Source organism: Hypanus sabinus, chromosome 6 (genome assembly GCF_030144855.1).
Source record: "Hypanus sabinus isolate sHypSab1 chromosome 6, sHypSab1.hap1, whole genome shotgun sequence".
Classification (NCBI taxonomy): Eukaryota; Metazoa; Chordata; class Chondrichthyes; order Myliobatiformes; family Dasyatidae; genus Hypanus; species Hypanus sabinus.
The window spans coordinates 78,132,759-78,158,485 of NC_082711.1; the positions used below are offsets into that span (position 1 = coordinate 78,132,759).

The 25,727-nt window shown below is 37.8% G+C and overlaps 1 protein-coding gene across 10 annotated transcripts in view; it reads right to left on the reverse strand.

Annotated features, from left to right (window-relative positions):
- Positions 1-1,606: 1,606 nt before the first annotated feature.
- ikzf1 (IKAROS family zinc finger 1 (Ikaros)) overlaps positions 1,607-25,727 on the reverse strand; it is an 87,874-nt gene continuing 63,753 nt past the window's right edge. For 8 of the 10 annotated variants that reach the window (XM_059972467.1, XM_059972466.1, XM_059972465.1 and 5 more), the window contains 3 exons: positions 18,121-18,246; positions 10,344-10,475; positions 1,607-5,109 (listed from right to left, as the gene is read on the reverse strand). In XM_059972467.1, coding sequence (XP_059828450.1) covers positions 4,385-5,109; positions 10,344-10,475; positions 18,121-18,246 — 983 coding nt within the window. In that variant the 3' untranslated portion in view covers positions 1,607-4,384. The remainder of the gene's footprint in view (positions 5,110-10,343; positions 10,476-18,120; positions 18,247-25,727) is intronic. The other 2 variants (XM_059972469.1, XM_059972470.1) reach the window with 2 other exon arrangements.

Below are 25,727 nucleotides of genomic sequence, written 5' to 3' on the forward strand. Positions count from 1 at the left end.
GAAATTCATGCCTGATTTATGTTCTACTGTTTGTGACAAATTCAGGTTTTATAAACATATCTAAAGGTCAAGTTGATGTAGCTTGTCCATTACCAAAGGTCACTCATTCATTTAAACATACCCCACTACCACCAAAATGCTGTTTTTAATGAAGATACCAAAATTAAAAAATGAGTTTAGGTGCAAAAAAGCTAAATTCAAATAGGGATCAGGCTAAAAGCCAACCAATGGAACCAGTAAGGACAATAAGTAGAAAGACCAATAAAAAACTACTTTTTATTTTATGAAAAATGCTATCATTTTTGTGAAAGATGGATCTTCACTAATTAAAATTTGCCCCAACCCATCATCCACACCTCTTCAGTCCAAGGATCCAACACACAAATAGTCGAGGATTTCAAGAAAGTGGATGGTTGAGGTTGTGAATTAGAACATCTGATCACCTTCCAAAATACTTTAATATTTAAACTAGTGAGTTTGGCAGAGATAAACCTCACTGCTACATTTCTGCATCAGAAGACATTGATGTAAATGAGTGCATCCTTATATGCTCAAGGCTTATGTATTTTTCAACTTATTTAAGATGGCATAAAATTGGTGGTACATTGTTCTGATCTTTGCCATGAGTTGCAGGTCCTTCACCAAACTGAACCTGTTCTAGAATGTAGGAAATTATTCTACAGTTGAAATACTAAAGAATTACAGCAAGATTAGGCTTCATCACGATGTTGGATGTGAAACTGATTTGCCATTACATTAGTCAGAACTAGGTGGGTGGGTTCTCCTTTCCTTGATGGGTGAGAATCCTTTGTTGTGATACCCTGTTGCTATTCATTAAGCAAAGGAATGCCCTCACCCCTCCATCCCCACTGCAGGGTAAATAAAAGCAGAGTTTATAAGTGACATACATGGCTTGGAAACTCTATATAGAAGAGGCAGACTAGGATAAAGTGTTCTCTCCCTTCCTCTTAACTGATGAAAATCTGTGACCTGAAACATTAACTACTTCTTAACTCACAGGTGTGGCCTGATTTACTGAGCTTTTCCAGCTTTTTTTTAAACTTCAGATTTCCAACATCTGCAATGGCTTGGAAACTCTAGATAAAAGAGGCAGACTTCCTTCCTTCTGTTACGCTGTTCTGGTGGGACAGTTGCCATGGTATCATTTTTCAGCTGAATAGCCAGAACATTATGTGGGCACCAATGATGTCAGTATAGATCAATCTACAAACCTAAAGGAAAATGCCACTTGTTCCCTTTCGATATACGTTTTCAATGCAGCTTAACATGGAAAGCTAAATGGGCAGTGGGACATTGGTGAATTAGTCAGCCAGAGAATTATAACTGAATTAAAATCATCTTTTAAATTTATACTTAAGATGAAATGGAATCTTCTCTTGTCAGCTACCAGTGGCTTTCTAAAATCATGGCAATAAGTTGCAATAGGGTGCTGTGAATCTACTTTGTCGAGTGAATGACATTGATAATTTCTCAACATTATGAATCTATCCACAGAAGTCAAAATATAAATATGAATACTGTATAATTAGGAATAGAATTTTTCATAGGTTGCCTTAATATTTAACAACGCATGATAGACACTTCAAAGATTTTATAATTTTTAATTATCTTCCTTTAGACAAGCAAGGTCTACTTTTTCATAGATAAAAATGACCACTATAATACAATCTCTAAACAAACTTGAAAAATGAAACATTACATTTCTGTCAACCTTATCTCTTAAAAGTGATTAACAAACTGCATAAGCATGAAGTTATCATACTGTACTTTAAAATGTAAATGCTTGATGTGTACTTTGTACCAAAGTAACCTGGGCTTTGAAAAAAAAGGTATTTGCCTTCTTTCAAAGAACACATGCACATTATGAATCAAACTATTTTTTTGTATTTTTTTGATAGCTTCATGGTAGAATTATTGAATACAATAAAAATCCAACAAATCTAGGACTCTTATAACAACATGTAAAACTTCAAATATTAGAAATTTTCTGCATTACATTTGAAAGAACAATTTTTGAAGAGGAACACAGAAACAGAAGTACCTTGATTCTAAGCTGCCATTCAATTAGAGTATGGCTGATTTGTAATGGGCAGTACAAACATTTTAGGATTGATTTAAACAGCAAACCTTGATATTTACATTTTTGATGATGTCAAAATGGTACATAATGTAAGAACTTTTATGCCATAATTATACATGTAGCATTTTTCTCATCAATCGAATGTACCTCAGAGATATACAGACTTCAGAACTCCGAGGAGTGGATTATGAGTTGTAAACACATAATATTGGGGAATAGAATCAGCTTAGTATATGTTTTCATAATTTAACAATGAATGAATTGCATTTTAATATTATGGATGTAAAATGGAAAAGACATAATGCATCTGATGGCTAGTTTTGTCCCCCTAGCAATGGATTAGAGGTAGAAAGAAGTAAATAGAGAAAATGGAAAATATTTTGTGCAGAGGATGAAACTACTACATTTCTCTGTATCGGAAAACCTTCTCATCCCAGTAATCAATCAGGTGAACCAACCATCTGCAGTAGTAAAGGAGAGGTTGTGTATTACTTAATCTTCTACAGCAACCTTTGCAATTAATGCAAAATAGTACTTGCCTCTCCAATGTGTTCTTGATTTTGTCCGTTAACCTCTGTGGCTTACGGATCCCTGAGTAGTCTCCCAATGTTTAAAAGTCATTTTTGTTTATCCTACCATAAGAAATAATGTAACATTTTCCAACATTATGCTCCATCTATTGTCTTCATGCCTGCAAACTTATTCTATCTACAGTATATCCCTTTTCAGATTATGTGTATCTTGCTCACAGGTCAATCTATCAGTGAAATTGATACCATAACCAAACTTGAGAGCATTGTACTCCGTCCTTTCTAAGTGATTAATATAGACTGCAGGTAGATTGTGGCACTCCAGTAATTACTGCAGTGATTCCATTCTGACAACTTGGAAAAAGTCCCATTTTCCCCACTGTCTGCTTCAAGTCCATTCATGTATTTCTTTCAAGCTACAAGTGATCTTTGATCACATGGATTATTATTGGTCAATAACCTTGTATAGCCTCCAGACATCTAGCTATACTATGTTTAATAGCTGCATAATTCTATCAATAATAGGAGACTTTAGAGAAAACAAATAGTTAATTTATGTTTTCTCTGAACTGAGCAAAGTAGATTCAGAAGTAATGTGATAAAAGATTCAGAACTTTTGGGAGTTTTGTGAAGACAAATTGAAACAACCATTTCCAATAGCTAGTTGATTTGGTAACAAGTAATTCAACAGCAAAATCATTACCCAAAGAACAATAAAGAGGTCAGGAGAAATTGAGACATACCGAATATTTATGTAGTTATTAAGATAAAAACATTTCCTAGAATAAAATCATGGCGGGATTTGATAAAAGAGGATAAATCTTCAAAATGGGAATGTTAAATGGGTATGGGGTCTGGACATATTTTCAGTGTACAGTGTCAACCCTACCAGATGAGTTTGAAGTTTGAGATATTCTAACTTGACTTACATTGTATTTCTAACTTTCTATTAAGAAACAACTATCCAATCAATACTCATTTAGAAATGCCAGGAGATTAATCCACACATTTGTAATAAATAAATCATACATTATTGGCATTGAAATATAGATTTACATTAATAAACACATACATTTATAACAGCAATGAAAAGTGACAATTTTTGTAGAAGAAATTATTTTTTATAATGTAGCCAATGTCATTAAGTATGTATTCTGTGTACACAATGGAACTCAAGATGCTACTTAGATATCACTGAGTTTTAACGTGTATCATGTTATTTTAAGTTTAAACTGCTAAGTATGTACATAAAGATATGTATCAAGAAACAAAGTTATTTGTGTGCCTAACTCTACAATTTACAACACTAAATTACTCACACACTATTGATCAATCCATTAAAAAATGTTAAACTGAAGAGCTTGAAATTGTTTAAAAATTCAGGGACTGTACCTTAGAAACTAATAAAAATGCAAGCTTTTAAGTATCCATGTATTTGAGGATTCCACTTAACTGTTCACATATACAATTCAATTGATGATAGACATTAAGTAATAATTTAAGTGCCATATTATGATAAATACAATTTCAAGAATTGTCTTTCAGATGTATTACTTGGGAGTAGTATGAAACTGTTCAGTGTATAAAACTCTGCACTTTACAATAAACAGTTGGGATCAGAGAAGCAAATGAAGTTCAATAAAAATAACATTTCACCAAGAATTTCTGCTCCTTTCTTTTTCCTCCTATTATTTATGCAAATTGAAATTGCACAAAATGAAATAAAGTCAAAACGGGAGTCTGAAACAGTTCACTAGTTCATGTGAAAACAATGTTCTCCTCTTGTTATATGCGATGCAAATTCATATCTATCCTGACTTCTGTACCCACACATGTTGCATTCAAAAGGGTCACGAAATCCATGGCACCCCATGTGTATGGTAAACATCACATGGTCCAGGAAAAGAACTCTGCAGTGCTCACATTTGTAAACTTTCATATGTTCTCCATCACCACTAATCACTTTGAAGATTTCTTGATTAGGTTCCATATTTGCTCTCATAATGTCATAGGATCTCTGGTCTTCTTTTATCAATGGCAAACCATTTCTTGCCTGTGGAGCTACATGATTAGTTAGGTAGATAAGGTTGTTCCTTTCTTCATTATTGCTCTCAGTATCCGTTGAGTCTGGACAACTGTTGCTCGGAGATGGCTCTCTTTCTGATGATTGCGACTTAGCTTGCGAAATAAATATTAGATTTTCAACGGCACCATTTTGGCTCGTGGCACTGTTAGCATGACTGAGAGTTTCTGAATGTGATTTTTGCATAGGGTACATGTTGCTTATTACCGGTATCACTTCAGAGCTTCCAGCAGGAGTCTGGACAAGTGGACGCAAGGATTCAGCCCCTAGATAATTGATAGCATTGTTAATTGCTTGATCCAAAACATGATTCTGCATCATCTCATTCTCCTTTTCATAATTTGAATTAGCGTCATACTGAAGCTCTGAAATACCAAGCTGCAGCGTCTTTTCACCTGTGTAATTAGCATATGAACAACCAATATGGTATTACTTTACAAAGATTAGATAAGTAAGACTTCCTGCTATACAACTAATGGATCCCACAGCTGTAAAACTTGCATAAGCCATAAAGAAACCTGCTCAGTCTGAAAAGGAAAAAAACATCAGCATGAACTCTTGATCTGAAAATTACATTAATTATGTGTTCTAGGGAACTACGATACAGATGTTTATACTAAGTAAAATACATATTTTTTAAGGTTGGTGCTAAAGGCAAACGAGTTAAAATCCACTTATGAGCATTCTTCATAGCTTAGTAAATATGAATACTGAAAAACCAAATTGCTATTGATATATCCATGGAATAAATACAGCAATGATGGAGGATAAACTGAAATACAGCGCAATAGGAGGAAGAATAGAGCTTAAGGATAGAGCGGTGTTTAAGGTAGATGCTGTGAAGGGACAAAGCAAACTAAAGTTACGTGTTAGGAGTAGAAATGGTGAGATCTGCCATAAGCAGATAAGAATGGCTAAGGAATTTAAACCACAAAAAAGGACAGAAATTTGAACAGAATGTATTTATTTTGTACGCTTAGAAACTTGACCCAACTACATTCTTTTTAAATCCATGAAATAAGCATAAAAAGTTATTTTCTACTGACTCTGAAGTTTTTCCCCACACATTTTATTTTGAGGACCCACCCACTGAGAAATTGGACAAGCCACTTCTGATTGCAATTCACTATCAGCTTGCGGGTAACATTCCCTATCAGCATGTCATCACTGCGCGTGGCTATCATTACTGAATTTCAAACTGAAAATGGATCAAAAGGCCACAATCATGACTTCTGTTTCTCACTCACAGTGATATCAGCAGGAAAACACACAGGAAGTCAGGAATAAGATGTGAATACAAGGACCCCCACAGGGATGGTCCCATTGCTTACAGTGGCCTGGGATCACTTGGAGCTCAAGGCCGAATCTATATTTAATAATATAGAAGTATCTCAATGAGGAGACCTAAATGCCACTTTTCCTCCTCCTCCTGTTCTTAAACATTTTCCAAATTCACCTCACTTATGTCTCACCCTCATAAAAAGTGCCCTTTAAATGACTTGAGTTAGTTCCTTGTTGGGAGCAGGGAAAAGCTGTACAGTAATGAATTCTGAAAGCCAGGATATCCCAATTTCTCAACATTTTCAGTAATCCCAACAACCTAATTGGACTTTACTATTAAACATAGCATTAATTTAGCACAGCAAAAAGCAAATTGTTATGCCCTGGTGTTTATTTGTCTGTATTTCTGTATAATTTTGGATGCATTTAATAATTTTTTTTTGTGTGCCATACTCTGCCATGCCTCAGCGACCACTTTTTTTTTCAAGTGGTTGATTTGAGGAAAGATTCTGGAGTGGTTCCCCCCACATCCCTCTCACTCACAGTTGTTGTTTTTTTTTACAAGGCCGAGCTGCGAGCTCGACACTCAACCCGGCACGGATGGAAAGAGGTTCTGGGCTCAAACTTGGGAACCTTCGCTCCGGAGTCTGGCGCTGCTGTCACTGTGCCACCAGCCACAATTTAATAAATAGGTAATTGATATTTCAGTCTGTTCAATGCTTTTTTTAAATAGCTAAAATAGGAATTATATGTGTATTAACTTGTTCATTTCTGCTATTGCATTGGGTAATTTTAATTTTATTTTAAATTCAGAAAACTTTGCTATTGATCAGACATATCTTCTGTTTAATGCCTCCCAATGTTGGCTCTTTATTAACAGAATCTCCAAATAACATATCCTATTCTCTTGCCTACAGTGCCCTCCCCTTCTGATATCCTTCCAGTTCAGCTGATCCTATTGGTGTTGACCCAGTGGATTTTGCTAGTGGAGCAGCTATCACCACTCTTTTCTGTACATCTCTCGAATATATTTGCTTAGTTGAGAATTTAAAAAAAAACTGATCTGCTTGCCAATTACAAGATTACTGCAAATGTGTGCATTGCTGGAAATGTGAACTGTAGGTGATGAAAACTTCCTCCTAAATGGCTATACATTCCAACCACTGCACCGCTCCGAGTACCTTGGAGGTGATTTGGCTCATGTCATCCATTTACAACATTGCACTTTATTCTGGTACTCTCTCTTTCTTCAGATTCTCGTTATTTTCCACTACCATGCCTCTCACTTTAAACCTTTGTTCTCTCTACTGCCATTCAGGACGAGTGTTTATTATCTTCCTCCCTCAGCTGGGTGATCTTAATGTGTTCACTTTTCTTGGAGCTCTGTACCCACAAATCCTCCATGTCAACTACCCAACTTGTATACTTGGACTCCTAACCTCTCCCGTGGCCTATTTTTCCCATATTGTCAAAGTCACAGAGAGAGCTGTTTATAATTACTTAGTTGTCCTCCACTCACTCCTCCAAAACCTCCACCAACCTTCCAATCCTACTTTTGTATCAACCACTGCAAAAATCTGTCATTTTGCTTGAAGCTGTTTTGTTGATTTGATCTCATCTGTACGAACCATATGCAGACAAGCTTTTCATTGTATCTCAGTACATGTGACAATAATAAAGCAATCCCAATTGTTTTGATCTCACCTGTATAATCATTCACCCCCTCTACATTACTGCAGCTACTGATCTGGTTCCTACATTAAAGTCATTACTCTTTCTTATCCTATCCACTATCCTCATACAGACATTATGTCATGGCCCAAGGAATATGAAGATATAAAGTTTAACAGACAGGGCAGTTAACTGCTTTAGATATCCACCAGCAGTCATGAATGGAGAAAGGCCATGTCTTTGCCTATTAACCAGGGTCACAGATTGCAGAATTAACACACTGCTTCTTTTGCTTATTATAAATTGTCTTCTCAACTAATATTTCCTTGTTTCATCCAATCTCACTTCCAATAAGAAGTACTCTTTTCAGCTAAGGATAGGACTATACTGACCTTTTTCCTCTTACACTTTAAACAGACTCAATAAAAAAATCTCCCAGCTTTGGTCCCAAACTCATACTTTTCTCTAGTTTCTGTTCCTGTATGCTCTCATGCCTTTTGCAAAGTCATCACAACTGGTCTAGGAGACACTTCCTACTCCCTCCACCCTATTCCTACTAAATATTGACCATCCAAGTTCCCTTCAAGATACTGGTATTGATTCTCTCACCTCTTCGATGCCACTTTCAAATCTATTGTCATTGACATTCTCCCCAAACAACTGAAAAAATGCTAGTTTCCACAATGACACTGACAGCAATCAACACCTACATTATCAACACGTACAAACAAACTGGATGAACTCAGCAGGTCTGGTAGCATCCATTGAAACGAGCAGTCAACGTTTCAAGCTGAGACCCTTCGTCAGGACAGAAGAAGGAGGGGGCAGGGGCCCCATAAAGAAGGTGGGGGGAGGGTGAAAAACCAATCAGAGGAAAGATCAAGGGGTGGGGGAGGGGAAGCAGGGGGGGGTGATAGACAGGAGAGGTGAAGAAGGAATCTAAGGGGAAAGCAGTATGGGTAGTAGAAGAAGGCAAAATCATGAGAGAGGTGATAGGAAGCTAGAAGAGGAGGCAGAGTGAAAGTGGGATGGGGGAAGGGAGAGGGAGGGAATTACCAGAAGTTGGAGAATTCGATATTCTTAGTCTCCTGCCCCTTGGTATGAACATCAAATTTTCAACTTCTGGTAATTCCCTCCCTCTCCCTTCCCCCATACCACTTTCACTCTGTCTCCTCTTCTAGCTACCTATCACCTCTCTCATGATTCTGCCTTCTTCTACTACCCATACTGCTTTCCCCTTGGATTCCTTCTTCACCTCTCCTGTCTATCCCCCCCTGCTTCCCCTCCCCCACCCCTTGATCTTTCCTCTGATTGGTTTTTCACCCTCCCCCCACCTTCTTTATGGGGCCCCTGCCCCCTCCTGCTTCAGTCCTGACGAAGGGTCTCGGCCTGAAATGTTGACTGCTCGTTTCAACGGATGCTACCCGACCTGCTGGTTTCATCCAGCTTGCTTGTACATGTTGATTTGACCACAGCATCTGCAGTGTACTTTGTGAACACCTATGTTATATCTCCATAGTCCGTCTGAACAAGACTTATAGCAACTGTGAATCACTTATCAAATCCCTATTCATCATACTTCTGGGCAAGTCAATTTACATGAAGTTCCATAAAACTAGAATAACACTAAAAAGCTTCTTTAAATTAATTTAGCATTTTTTTGTAAAATTAGCTATTGAAAATTGAATTGACCATTCTTGTTTAATTCTACAGAGAAAACTAACTAAATTCCAAAAAGTAATATAGTTTGATAAATACATTGAATTGTTATACATAAATAAATTACTATTTTTCCTTATCTGCTATAGGTGATCATTCCTTCAGTTGCAAACTACTAAGTTGACTATACCTTTGACAGTCATTCAGTATGTCATTATGACCAATCCATTCTGATTGCAAAAAGTCTTGTGGTCCCATTTCACTCAAGCAACACATGAACCAAAGTAAATAAATGTTTTAAAATTAGCAAATCATGTCATATATATTGAAGAACTGAATATTACCAGAATTAACTTGGCTCCATCAGTCCAGCTGACTAACCCTAAAATCTAGATAATTAATATTTGCAGGATTTGCATGTGTTTTGAATTAATTTTTTCTCAGCAAGGGATGTCAATTTTTGTCTCCCTTGTAAAATTATTTCAATCACATAAATTCCTTTATGGTCTCCCATTAATACTAGTGATATTTCACCTTACTCTGAATACTTCAATATTATCCAAATTTTGTTATTAAATATCAAATTCACATAGCTTTCCTACTTAAGCCACTACCCTTACAAACTTAGCACCTATAAGTAGACAGAAATTAACTTCCATATCATTACCTGAATGATTTTCTTGATTCATGTTAAAAAGATAACTTGATAGAGAAAAATATAAAAGTTTAAAGAATTTTTGAGATATGATTATTTAAAAATAAGTTGGAACTTATTAATTAAGGATTTAAAATTGTAGCTATGTGTCAATATTGAACTGCATCAAATTAAAAGTGACTTTTAGGCCTTGAATGAATGGCTAAATAAGAGAAAGCCATTTCAAATTCAGCCAGGTCAGATTATAAAATAGTACTTACATGTTCTGTCAATAACTATCAGTAAACCAGTGCACACTGGTGTACAGCTTGTATGTGAGAAATAGTATATAACAAATATTGCACTTTTTTCTCTCATGCTTACCAACAAACTTCTGTGGCATTGAACTTTTACGTTTTGCAACATTACTTGCAAGTTTGTCCAGTACCATAGCTCTTTCTGATCCAACCTTGCTTACTCCTTCAGCTAGCTCATGTGATTTGCTTTCTTCTTTCACTACAAAACAAAGAAAATGAAAATCCAATTTTAAACGGAGGCAAAAAGGCCACCATGCCACCAGACCTTTTAATGAGTTACATTTAATATTAGCTGCCTTTCTAATTGGTTATTGGCTCTTTCAGCTTTTTAAATCTCATAACTCCGAAGTGAAGTTCCTCCAGCATTTTGTGTGTTGCTGCATGATGACCAATCCAAACTACAATCATTTAGCTAGTTTACTTTCATGGTATTTTACAGAAAAATTAAAGGGAATCAGTAGATAGTTTTTTAATAGTTTAAAACAACTTAAGCACAGTAATACCAAACAAAGTGCACAAGACAATTTTATGTTTCCTGCATGTTTTTCAGTGATGTTTTTGTAAGATTTGCAGCAGAACAGCCTGCCTTTGCTTTATTATGAAGGCATTTCCTACCGAATTTGGAAAAACAAGTGAAAAAAAAATGAAGAACTCCTTTATGGAATATTGTGCAACTCAGTAAAGAACAGGATGAGTTTGCTGACAGTGCCTCAGATATTGCACAAATTTAGCTTCCTCAATATAGAGCCTGAAATACGAGGAGCAAAATAGCAGAAAGGACTTTGAAGAAATAAGGAACTGCAAGTACATTAGTATTCGAACGCTTATGGAACATTGAACATAAAGCAGTATCACAGAAGAACAGGCTCATTATCTCACATTGTCTGCACTGACCGTGATGCCAATATACTGTGCATTAATGCCAGTTGTTCGAACATGGTCTACACCCCTCCATTCATTGTTTGTTCACGTGTATGTCCAAATGTTCCTTATACTGATATTGTATATGTTTCTACCATTCTCCCAGCAGCATATTGTAAGCACCCACAAACCTCTGTGTAAGGAATACCTTTCATTGAACAGCAAAGCACTGGAACAGCCCCCTTTGGCCTACTTGCCTCATAAATCTCCTTTAAACCTTGCCCCTCTCACTTTAAAGCTCTGCCATCTTATTTTTTAAATTTCCATCCTGAAAATATTCTGACCATTTACCCTAACCATGCCTCTCAGCATTTTATACACTTCTATAAACATTGTCACCAAAGTCTCCTGTACCCTAGCAAAGTAATCCAAGTTTGTTCAGCTTGATTTTATAGCTAATACTCTCTGATCCAGGTAACATCTGCTGAATCTTTTCTACACCTCTAAAAAGACTTTGCATTGTTTCTGTAGTGTGATGACCAGAATTTCACCCCAAACCTGGTCTAACTGAAGTAGTATGCTGCTGCAGCATGTCTTCCTCATTCTTATACACAATACCCTGACTGAAGAATGGCTTTTTTACCACCCTGTTCCCTTTCGGGGAGCTATGGACATGGAACTCAAGATCTCTCTGTATCTGATGCTCTCAATGGTCCTGCCATCTACTGTATTAGCTTACGATTACATTAGTCCTAGAGTTACGCAGCTTGGAATGGCCCTTTAGCTCAATTCATCCTTGCCAATCAAGGGGCCTATCTGAGCTAGGCCCATTTGCTGTATTTGGCCCATTTCCCTTTAAAACATTCATATCCATGCATCTGTCCAAATGTCTTTTAAACATTGTAACTCCCTCACTTCTAACACCTCTTCTGGCAGATCGTTCCATATACCTACTGCCCTCCTGGTGTAATGCTTTCCCCTCAGGTCTCTTTTAAATATTCAACTTGTACTCTCGAGTTTTAGAATTACTTACCTCGGGAAAAGAGTGCGATAATCAACCTTGTCTATGCCTCTCATGTTTTTATGTACCTTTATAAAGTCTCTATAACCTTTGACCCCTTTGTCGCAGAGAAAACAATTCCAGCTGACACAATCCCTTCTGAGAACTTAAGCCTTCCATAATCAGAATCAGATTTATTATCACTGAAAACATCCTTTTGGAATTCTTCTACACCCTCGCTAACTTAATCGCAGCCTTCCTATAGCCCGGCAGCCAGAATCTCACAGAACATTCCAAATGCGGCCTCACTAATATCTTGTATAGATGTAATATGGCGTTCCAACTTGGAGTACTGGAGAACATTCAGGCAGATATTCATGACAGGTACAAAATTTCATAACACAGTATCTTTTACTTTTAAGTCGGGCTCTCAGCCAGGAAATTTAAGGTTTAATATATGTCCACTGGTGATTATTTGTCACTAAGATCTGCTGATCAATTTCAGGTGCAATCCATTGGCAGAAGGACTTTTTATTTCTTACTAAATGCAATCGTGAACAATAGCCAGTTCAGAAATGCTGATCAAGTCAACTAGTTCCCAAAGAGAAATCTGATAGGCCAATCAGATGGTGCACTGCTGCTCAGCGATAGAACATGAAAAAATCATATGTACAATTAAGAAACATGAAAAAAATAGTGGAAATACTGGAGTCACGAATATCATGATGAAGTCTTCTAGAGAGAGAAATTTATACACATGCTGTCCTCCATAATTCAGAGAGATTGAAGGATAAGGTTACAGGGTGACAAAACGTGACAGGAACATTTGGAGCTAAAAACTAATCCCTACTGGGAGAAAACAGCACCTGATCTTTCTGCACTTTTCATCTCATGTTCTCGATATTTATTGCTTATTTATTATTATTATTTTTTTCTCTTTTTGCATTCGCACAGTCTGTTGTTTTGTTTTGCACTTTGTTTTGGTTTGCCCTGTTGAAATTCCTTTCATTGATTCTATTGTGATTCTTGTTTTACTGTGATTGCCTCAAGAAAATGAGTCACACGGTTATATATGGTCACATATATGTATTTTAATTATAAATTTACTTTGTACTTTGAACCCTATTAAAATCAAAAGGGATTCTTGGTCTGTAGATTAATAGGCAAAAGGAAAGGCATGTATTTTAAGCTATTTTAGACCATAACAGGCAGGAGCAGAACCATTTCATAATGGCTGGTCTATTTTCCCTCTCAATCCCATTCTCCTGCCTCCTCCCGGTAACCTTTCACACACTGACTAATCAAGAACCTATCGACCTCCACCTTAAATACACTCAATGACATAGCCTCCATAGTCAACTGCAGCAATGCAGTTCACAGAATAACCACCCTCTGGCTAAAGAAATACCTCCTTATCTTCATTCTAAGCAGACATTTCTCATTTCTGAGGCTGTGCCCTCTGATCCTAGACTACCCCAGTACAGGAAACATCCTCGTCACATCCACTTTATCTATGCCTTTCAAAGTGCAATATGTTTCAATGCGATCCCCATCAGTTTTCCAAATTTTAGCGAATACAGGCCAGGAGCCATCAAACACTCCTCATACAATAACCGTTTCATTCCTGGAATCATTCTCGTGAAGCTCCTCTGAACCCTCTCCAACGCCAGCACATCCTTTCTTAGAAAGAGAGCCCAAAACTGCTCACAATAGTCCAAATGAGGCGTCACCAGTGCCTCAAAAAGCCTCAGCATTACATCCGTAGTTTCACATTCTAGTCCTTTTGAAGTGAACGCTAACATTGTATTTGCCTTCCTCACTGCAAATTAACCTTTAGGAAATACTGCACAAGGATTCCTAAGTCCCTTTGCACTCAGATTTTTGAATTTTCTGCCTGTTTAGAAAATAGTCTGCACTTTTTACCTTCTACCAAAGTGCATGACCATACATATCCCAACACTGTATTCCATCTGCCACTTCTTTGCCAATTCTCCTAATCTGCCCAAGTCCTTCTGCAGACTCTCTGCTTCTCAACACTACCAGTTCCTCCACCTATCTTTGTATCAACTGAAAATTTGGCTACAAAGCCATCAATTCTATCAATCAAATCATTAATATATAACATAAAATGAAGTGGTTCCAACACCGACAACTGTCAATCACTGGCAGCCAACCAAAAAAGGCTGCCTTTATTCCCTCTCTTTGCCTCCTGCCAATCAGCCACTGCTTTATCCATGTTAGAATCTATCCTGTAATATCATGGTGTCCAATCTTGTTAAGCAGCCTCATTTGCAGCACCTTGTCAAAGGCCCTCAAAAATCCAAATACAACATCCACCAATTCTCATTGTTCTACCCTGCTTCTTGTTATTTGCTCAAAGCATTCCTACAAGTTCGTCAGGCAAGGTTTTCTCTTAAGAAAACTTCAGCCTATTTTATCATGCGTCCCTACGTATTTAGGCCTCAGCCTTAACAATCAACTTCAACATCTTCCCAGCACTGAGGACAGGCTAACTGGCCTATAATTTCCTTTTTACTGCCTCCCTCCCTTCTTGCAATTTGCAATTTTCCAGTCCTCTGGAACCATGCCAGTATCCATTGACTCTTGAAAGATCATTACCAATGCCTCTACAATCTCCCCAACCATTTCTTTCAGAACCCTGGGCTGCAGCCCAGGTGTCCAGATGACTTATTCCCCCTTTAGACCTTTCAGCTTCCCAAACACCTTTTCCCCGGTAATAACAATTGCACTCACTTCTGCCCCCTGACACTGTCAAACATCCAGCATAATGCTACTCTCTTCCACAGTGAAGGCGGATGTAAAATACTTATTTAGGTAATCCATCATTTCCTTGTCCCCATTGATAACTCTCCAACATTGTTTTCTAGCAGTCTGATATCTACTCTTGCCTCTCTTTTATGCTTTATATATATATATGAAAAATATATAAAGAAAGTATATATATTTTGGTATCTGGTATCGTCTTTGATGCTGAAAAAGGATCTAATGCTTTCCCAGCATATATGATGAATAAACTCTTCTCGGGCTTCCAGATGAGTACAGGTATTGATTATGATTAATGTAATGATGACAAACTCTGCCACCTTCTTAAGGATGATGCCTGGCATGTCTAGTCTGATGGTATTTATACCCCTGTATTCTATCCCTCCTGATTGGTTAGTCCTCATCCAGTCAGGTTTCCATTCTCCCACCTTGCTTAGAATCCAGTTCTTACTTACAGTGAGACCTTTGTCTTTGTTAAAATTCTTTAAACCCTAGCTTTATTTCAATGGTTCCTTTACCAGGTGGTCCCAAAAGCCATTGGGGCGGCACAGTAGTTTCGTGCCATTGAAATCAATAGCTACAGAAGGTCTCGCTCTAAGTAAGAACTGAAATTCGATTGTAAACAAGGTGGGAGAATAGAAACCTGATTGGATGAGGATTAACCAATGAGGGAAATGGAATACAGGTGTATAGATACCTTCGGACTCGACATGCCCAGGCATCATCCCTAAGGAGATGGCAGAGTATGTCATCGAAACATTGGTTATTATCAATACCTGTACCTGGCTTGAAGCCTGAGAAGAGTTTATTCCTCTTTGATATTACTGGCTAGCTTACCTTCATATTTCATCTTTTCCTCCCATGACATTTTTGTTGCTTTCTGTTGGTTTTTAAAAGCTTTCCATTAAATTTTGCACTGTCATATGCTCTTTCTTTTGCTTTTAGGTTGTTTTTGCCATCCCTTATCAACCGTAGTTGTGTCATCCTGCTTTATAAATATATCTTCTTCTTTGGGATGTATCTGTTCTACACTTTCTGATTTTCACCCAGAAACCCCAGACTTTGCTGTTCTTCCCTCAACTCAGCTGGTATTCCCTTCCAGTCAACTTTGTCCAGCTCCTCTCTCATGCCTCCATAATTCCCTTTACTCCACCGTAAAGTTGATACATCTGATGTTAGCTTCTCCCTCTCAAATTGCAGGGTGAAGTTTATCATAATAATGGTTACTATGTCCTAAGGTCTCCCTTACCCTGAGCTCACTAATCAAATCCAGTTCAGTACAAACCTGAACAGCTTTTTCCCTAGTGGGCTCAAAGAAAAACTGTTCTAAAAAGCCTTCTTGTGGAGTTCTACAAATTCTCTCTCATGGGATCCAGCTCCAACCAGATTTTTCCCAATCTATCTGCATATCGAAATCCCCCATGACTATTGTAACATTACCCTTTTGACATGTTTTTTTTTTAATCTTCCATTGTAATTTGTAGCCCACATCCTGACTACTGTTTAGGGGCCTATATATAACTCCCATCAGGGTCTTTTTACCCCTGCAGTGTCTTAAGTCTACCCACAAGGATACTACATCTTCCTACATTTTACTTTAGTTTAATATCGCTAATTAAAGGTAATTGTAAAATACGGTTTATTCATTTATTTATTAATTAAAAAAAAAATTAAATACTTCAGGAAGGCAACAAGATTGAAAATCTTTGTGCGGATTTTGGAGGTATTCTGGGGCAGGATCTCTGTACTACACTGCCTGAGGCCTACTTGCCACTGCCACCTCTGAGCCCAATTCGCGGGTGCACAGTGCTTGTAAGATTGGCTTTCCACATCTGATTTGGATGTGTTTTGTCAAGCAGGCTGCTCATTCTGGTCTAGTCATCATATTTTCCTTTGCACCGATACGGTTTGACTGAGTGTATCCTACATTCTGTTTTGGAATAATGATATGTAATGGTACAAGTTCTGATACTGATCTCAGATACAGAGTCTTGGGAAAATGATTGTTTGTGGAACACATGTCAACCCACACTTCAGCATTAATGAATAGGGAAATGAAAGCACTAAGATATCTCTTTTATTTGTAACAGGTAAGTACAATTCTACGAATCACGAACAGTAATAGCAATCCTGATCCAGGTTTCTTGTGGAGTACACAGGAAGTGAACAAAACCCATCTACTCCAGCTTCCCTCTCTCATTATCTATGTTGCAATGTTCATTATTGCCTTTGAGTCTCATTTTATCTGAATGCCACACACCTGACTTTATATGCAGTAAAATGACCCAGCACTACGCCAACATCTTAACCTGGAAAATGGATTACACACTAACTGGTGCAGTAATTTGTATTTAGTACTAGTGCCCAATCAGCAGACACCAGAAAAATCTTAAGAGTTAATGAAAATTATTTTTAAAAACAAACGATCAAGCTTTTCTTTCAATCTGATGGATTGAAATGAGCCTTGTCTGATTCTAAAGACAATTGCTTTCAGCTTTCCCATTGTAATCATCATGAGAAGAATATCAGGTCATTGATGTGCACACTACATAGCAGCCATACAAAAGCTGCAATGGAGATAATGGAAAACACAAGGAAGGGATGACATATCTTATGCGTCCTCCCCTCACGGGGGACCAGTTTGGCGAACAGGCTCAGGCCACGAGGAAGAAGGAGAGAAAGAGGAGTTTGGTTGGAGCACAGGTTGCAACCAGATAAGGCACGTGTAGAGATGTGTTGATTGGGTGATTGGTGAACACAATTAGGTTTGTTGCAACTAAGGGTTGAGATTAAGGTCTTCACCGTGTTAATTGGTAGGCTTGGGGTCTCTGCTGATCGGAGGTTAGGAAGGAGGATGGTGGTTGGAAGAGGGGCATTATAGAATTTTATTCAGTCCAATGTTTTTTTCTTAAATCAGTGAGAACAGAACGCTGGAATAATTCACTGGGTCAATTTGAATCTGGAGACAGAATGTAAAACTCAAGGTTTTGGGTCAAGACCTTGCACCAGGCTGATGAATGAATCACCTGCAGTCTCTTGTCTTACTTATTAGAAAGCTATGCTGAAGAACAAGCTACACAATTTAGTTTCTGCACTTAGTACTTTTCTTATTTATTATTCATCTTTTAGGGATAATTATTGTGTTACATGACATGTTAGCTAAAGCATTAGATTTCATGAAAAGGACTTTTTGTTTTACCTGAATAGATACCACTGTGCAGTCCCATGGTCTGCAAGTAATTATGACAACGTTCTTTATGTTCCTCAAGTGAGCTGCGTTGCTTGTAGCTTCGCCCACAATAGCTACATTTGTGAGGTTTTCCAACTAAACACAAAGAGAAAGAGCCTTGAAAGGATTATGCAGAAAAGACTTCACTTTTTCTTCAAATCAGTTGTCTGTAAGCTAATTACTAAGTTATCAGGTATTAACCTGGGCTCAAACTATATCTTATATAACAATAATTGCAAAGTATTAATGTAAAACATGTTTATTAAATCTCAAGGTCTTCCTGATTAAATTATTCATTTGATTAAGCCTAGCCTCCTGAGCTATTAAACAGTTTTCATATTCAGAAAGTATTTATGAAATTGACCAGGTTGCTTAATTGATCCATGTGGATTAAGGTTAACGTCACAGTGTCATAGAGTCAGCTACAATGGAAACCAATTCAACCAACACACAAAAAATCCTTGTGATTATATTACTACACTGCAAAGTCTCTTCCAGGTCTGCTTACCCTGAGGAAGTTTAAATCTTCCCTTTGACAGAAATTCAGTGAAACCCCCTCTCACTGCTCCCCCTCTGTGATCTCTGCTGCCCCCCAACTCTTCGACCATATGCTCACCCAGACTCGCTACCACAGCCATGTACCCTTCCTGTTCTTTATTTCCCCCCCCCCCCCCCAGGTTCACAAATCACCTTGTGTTTCTTCCTCCCCACCATTCAATCTCTCATTCCCAGTCCTGATGAAGGGTCTTGGCCCGAAATGTCAACTGTACTCTTTTCCATAGATGCTGCCTGTCCTGCTGAGTTCCTCTAGCATTTTGTGTGTGTTGCTTAGATTTCCAGCATCTGCAGAATTTCTCTTGCTTGTGAATTTGTTGGCCCATCATATCTACAGTTACTATCAAGCACCCATTTACACTCATCTCACTTATCAGAACTGGCTCTATTGATTTATATGCCTTTCATGAGATTCTAGTTCTTGGAGATGGCTTACAAACCACTCAGAACAAACTTTATCCTGTTAAACTTTTCTCCTAAGGAGGATGGTGGTTGGAAGAGGGGCATTATGGAATTTCAAAGAAGCAAGCAGACAAATAAAAACAGATATTCTAAAGTTATTGCCAAAATAATGAAAACATTGTAGTGAGGTTTTGGAATCAGTTGTTTCGAAAATCAATTTAGATTTTGTTGTATCATTTATGTATGTTGGATAAATGATAACATCCTGCAAAATGTGAATAGTGAAGGGAATCTGAGTTCCGTTAGTTCTGGAAGGGTCAGTGATTAAAAAAAGCAAAACAGCTTTTCTTACGGAGTGTGGAGAAAGACTCTGATCATTAGAGAGCTTTGCTACATTGAATGTGCTAAATAGCCTGTCACATAAGTGGCTAGACCATGTCAACAGCTATCCAGGGTTTCTATAGGGAACCACTAGCTTGCTACAGAGCACTTGTCAGTATGTCCAGCTTTTCTTACAGAATCTGAATTCTACTGAGATTTAAGTTTGCTTTGGCTGCAGCCTTCAGAATTAGAATCAGGTTTATTATCACTGGCATGTGTTATGAAATTTGTTAACTTAGCAGCAGCAGTTCAATGCAATACATGATAACATAGAAAGAAAAAAGAAGCAAGTAAATCAATTATAATAAGTATATATAAGTATATTGAATACATTAAAAAGTGCAAAAACAGATATATGAGGGTAGTGTTCATGAGTTCAATGTTCATTTAGAAGTCAGATGGAAGAGAGGAAGAAGCTGTTCCCGAATCGCTGAGTGTGTGCCTTCAGGCTTCTGTACCTCCTTCCTTATGGTAACAATGAGAAGAGGGCATGCCCCAGGTGATGGGAGTCCTTAATAATGACTCTATTGGAATTGGATTGTCGAACCTTATTATGACGCAATTGCAGTCAGTTTTTAAAATCATTTTTGTGTTAATTAATATAAATACAATGTAAATAGAACATTTCTTAAAATAGATTTATTAATAAAACCTCACTTCCAATAGCTTTAATATTTTTACTGATTTAAATACATGTTTGCTGTTTCTAAATGTCTGGTTATCCAGGTGTTCAGAAACGCTTTAAATGGCCTTTTGACAGCTCAGTGTGACGGTGGCCTACTTTCTGCTCACAGTCCTCTGGTTGCAATTGCACAGCTTCGAGGTTGTTGGGAACTGCATGGCTGTAAAAGGTGTGACTTCAGGGAACACATGACAAACTTGTTTATAGCAATCCACCTGATAAACTTGCCAAATGACAATTCTTCCACATTTTTACAGAAAATAAGCAGAGCAATGTAGTATCTAGCGATGCTTCGAAAGGGCCAAATTCTGAACAATATGACAAGATCTGTGAAATCTTTGAAAAAATGTCACTTTATATACAAATAAAAATCTAGCCTTCATCTTCAATTGATATCCATAATGTTGGTTAGTAAATTACTTTAATGATACCCAGTATCATCACTGCAACATTATCAGATGTTACCTATAGCACTGGCTGGTCTACTACAAGTGATACTGATCATTTGTAGTACTTTCACTACAGAATGCTAAATAGTGATCACAAGATTGCAAGATTATTTTCAGTAAAATGAAGAGTTAAATGGATTGTGACACACATTGCAAGGCAGAGGAAAATGATTAATTTGTGCAAGATGACACACTGTTTTCAGTAAAGAAACAGTATTCTGCATCCTCAGAGTCAATGGACACTTCTCAGAGGAAAGTTTTTGTTAAAAAGGCAAATGTGGCATCAGATGTGCACAAGGACAACTGTAAATGAGATGAATGAAGACACAAGAAGGTGGAATCTGGTGCAACATCCAATCTTCTGGAGGAACTCAGTGGACTGAGCAGCATCATGTTAGTGACATGTCACTACAAGCAAGAGTAGGAGCAGACCAACTGTCTCCTCAAGTCTGTTCCATGCTACAATAAAGGCACAAGTGATTCAATCTTGGCCTTAGCATTACCTTCCTGCTATTTTACCATGGGTCTTTGCAATTCATATATCTGTCAATATCCAGCTTGAATATATTCAATGACTCTATCTCCACAGGATTTGGGGGTAGATGATCCAAAGATATGTGACCCTCAGAGATAAAATTCCTTCTCATCTGTATCCTAATTCGACAACCTCTTATGGAACTATGACCACCTGATTCTAGATACCTCCACTAGAAGAAACCTTCTCAGTATCTACACACTCAAGCCCCTTTAGTGTTTTATTTTAAATTGTCGCTATCATTCTTATAAACTACAGATAGTACATGTCAAACTCCTTTATCTTTCCTCATATAACAACACCTTCATTCCCATATTTCCTCATGATATAGAAGGGATCCATTTTGACCCTGTCAGTCATTCTGGCTCAAAGGGCACTCTCATTCTCTCATTAATTTTCCCTGCTCTCCCCACATTCCTGTTAATTTCTTCCAGATTCTACCACGTAACTGCACACACCAAGGGCAACACAGTGGCCAATGAAAGTAGTAACTTGCATCTATGTAGGATATAGGAAAAACACTGAAATACCAAAGGGATCCACACAGCCACAGAGTAAATGTGAAAACTCTACACAGACTCCACCAAAGAACAGAATTAAACCCAGGCCATTGAAACCCTGAACTGCAGATCTCCTAACTACACCACTGTACTGCATGAATGTCTGAATATCTGATAGGTGTTATTTGCTAGTCTATTGCTGTATCTGCTTTCTATGTTGTGAGGCTGAAGCATTGACTGATGTTTGAGTTGCATTGAAAGATGCATTCAGATACAATAGCTTTGTCACTGTGCCACCCAGTGAAACACCTTTCACCCCAGCAATCAAACTGCTACAGCTTGTATCCAGCAGAGTACTCAATGTGCGGTCTTGTCAGTACACTGCAAATTTGCATCACAAGTTTCTGACATTAATCTTCTAGACCTCTGGCAACATTCCAGCAGCATTCCTCATTACTTGCTATACCTGTTGATAACATGCACATGGGTGTGCCCTATCGGGATCCCTTTCGTAACAATGCATAGTTTCATTCCAATTTATATTTTCATTTACCATTCCAAAGTGGATGACCCATATCTTCCAACTTTCTTTTTAATAAGTTTCCTGTACTCTAGCCTACTACAAATTTTTGCAACATGTGTGCCTTTTTCTTTCAACTTGGTAGCATCTTTAACTTCATGATTTATCCAGAAATGGCGCATCTCCTTGTTAAGCTTTCCTTTCACATTGGTTTACACCTCTGCTTGGATTTATGAAATATCTCTTTTATTTTAATTCCCCGATCTGTTCCCATAGCATTGTAATTGCCCTTATTAAGTTCCGGCAAGTTCCTTTTTGCCCATCGCAAGGTAAGTGAAAGGCAAGCTCTGAGGTTCTACTCAGGAGCTAGGAGAAGAAAATCAGCAAATTACCAGAGCAATGAGATATTGAGTAAATGCATTTGTACAAGGTGTCTATTCTAGAACTGTACTCAGGATGGAACATAGCTCATATAACCCCACTATTAATGAAAGAAGGGCCACAGAAACAGCTTGACATCAACGTTAGGGAAAATACTAAAATCTATTAATAAGGATGCTGTTTGAATGCAAAAACAAGATTTGGCATTGAATTATGAAAGGGGAACCCTGTTTGATAGAATTTTTTGAGGTTATAACTACGTAATTAATAAAGGCCAACCAGCTGATGTGGTGCATTTGAATGTTCCGTAGGCCTTCAATAAAGTGCCACATAAGAGAAAAAAATTGCAATCTATGGCACTGGGGATTATATATGTTCAGACAGGTTAATACAGCTTTTTAAACAATCAGAGATCAATGTGTTCAGAAACACCTGTTCTTGTACACAGAATATGTTGATCTTTGTCACAAGAAGATTTGAGTATAAGAATAGAGATATTTTGCTCCAATTATATGTAGCCTGGAATACTGCATGTAGTTAGGATTCCCCTTTTTAAGGAAGCATGTACTTGTGATAGATGAATGGATTGTTGTTTGCGGGGGGGGGGGGGGGGAATTAAAACAGCCCTTAATGACTCCTTAAACAAGAGAACAGAATGGTCTCAAAATGTACAAACTTCCTATTAGATTTGATAGGCTAGATACTGAGCTTGATAAGTGACTAGAAGCATGCACCAAAAGCCAGTTAAGACAGAGTGAAGAAGAAATGCCTTCTCTCTTTGGAGATTACTTCCCCAGAGCAGTGTCCAGGCTGACTCACTGAGTAGGTAGAGCTCAACAGATTTGAAGGCATTAATGGAATTGGGGCAGCCCAGGAAAAAGACCCAGTTGTTTTACTGAACGGCAATCTAAGCACAGAAGGATCTTCCGATTTCAGCATCTGTTGTTTTATGTAAATAGAAGAAAAACTCCAAAGAGTTAAAGTAATGAAAAGTAATTTTCACGTTGGTAATGGGGCCACTCACTGCTCAGCACAGATTTGACAGGTGACAGAGAACAGAGGTCTTGTAAATCACTAAAGCATTTGAAGGAGTAGATGAAATAAAGTTGTTTCCATATGTCAGCTGAGCCACGAAGAAAGACAAGAGAAATACTTTATCTAAAAGAGCAGTAAGAATATAGAAATCATTGTTATACCAATAGCTGATGTAAAGAATGTAGCTAAGGGGAATCCAGATTCATGTTGGATGATGTAGGAGAAGAATATACTGAGAGGACTTCAAGAAATAGCACTTGAGGAAGCTTGTGAAGAGTACAGGCACAGTGTGTAACTAGTACGGCTGTTGCCTCCGAGCTCTGGAAGAAACAGTTCCGTCCTGACATTTGGCATCGTCTGTGCAAAGATTACACATTCTCCCTGTGACCGGGTGTGTTCTCTGGTTCCTTCCACAATGTGCAGTTTGGGAGGTCATTTGACCTCTGTAAGTATGCACCAGTCTGAAGATGACTGGTGGAAATTAGAGAAGGATTAATGAGAATGTTGGAAGAATAACATGATTGAGGATAGAATCAGTGGGAAAAACGAGTGCTAAGTGCTCAGTATGTACAGAGATTCAAATGGTCTGTATTATAATTTGAACATAAACTATTCTTGTTATTTTTCTCCATGCCTTGCTATCAGTTTAGCATTTTTGTCTTTTTTAATGAGGCTGAGTTGCTAGCTCAACACTCAACCCAGCATGGATGGAAAGCGTGCAAGGAGCTGGCTGGATCTGAACCTGGGACCACTCGCCTCAAAGTCCAGCGCTGACAGCACTGGCTGGCATAAATTATTCTGGTGGACTCAAATTATGAGTTGAGTAGAGTTGAGTTGTGTCCAGCCACAGTAGTGATGAATATCATGTCATTAAATATATCTAAGGTAAAGGAAATAGAAGAGAGTGGATAACCCAACCTGTGAAATTGTAAAGAATGCCCCTTTACCCATTTATTCATGTCTTCTTAAGCAAATAAGTTGAACTTATTTAGCAATTGTCCATTAATAATGCCAAATTGAAGATTCAAGAATGGCTGCATACTAGATACAGTTTTTGAACAATACATTAATTGAAGTTAAAACTGAAATTGGAATTTAAATTCATTCTACCATGGTCAGAGGTGAGCTTTGAGGGAGTGGGAACTGCAAAGGTTGTGAGCGAATTCTAGTGCATGAGATTAAAGCCTAGATGAAAATGTGGCTTTCAGGACAGGAAGCTTCAGAATAGAAACCTTTTGGGAACTGGCTGAGGGCTTGCAGTACTGTAGGACTGTAGTGATTACAGAGATATCACAGGGAAAAAAAAGCACTGGAACATAATGGGAGAATTTCTAAGTTGAGTCCAGGATCTAATGTACAACATTTATCTTCTGATCTCAAACTCCAGTATCACACAAAATCAAAAATTGCTTTGTTTTTCAAAATCTTCTGCTAGATTTGATCTGTGGATTGGGAGACCACTTGGAGGAATTCTAATCTACAATATAAATGGAGCCTGCTACTCCTCTCTTAATAGTTGCACTACACAAGCCTATAAATCTTGCTGAGAGTCCTGTTCTTTAAAGCAATCCATTCTCAGCTCAGTCTATTTAATTGTTTTTTGAACTACCACAGAGAATCCACTGGATCACCCTGTGTGCATATGTTCTTATGGTATGTTATTTACCAGTACTCTGTTATAAACATAATGTTTGCATTTTAGGAATGCCAGATTCATTGGCATCTTAAACAAATTATAAAAGGCATCTTTAGGGTCAACATTTATGTAACGTCCTGTCCTCTATATAGTTACCTTTAATTGAACTGTCTTTTTCTTTAAGAAATCCTATCTTTTTAGATGGCACTGAGCTGCAACCTCTATTGATTAACAGCTCAGATTTAGTTGTTTTTAAATTGTTTAATTTAATTTTTAAAATTTTTTAGGTCCGTGGTTCTTTTGGGGATGAGAGAGAAGTTCGAAGGCAGGCTGGGGTTCAGGGATAAGGGAATTAGAGGTCAGCTGAAGTCTAAGTTCCTACTTTATGATTGAAGACCAGAGAATTAGATGTGGGATATCTGCGTTTAGATGCCAGTGTTTTGTCAGTGGATTCTGGAGTCAGAATTATGTGTGGGAAAGCGAAACGAGTTCTGATATTCC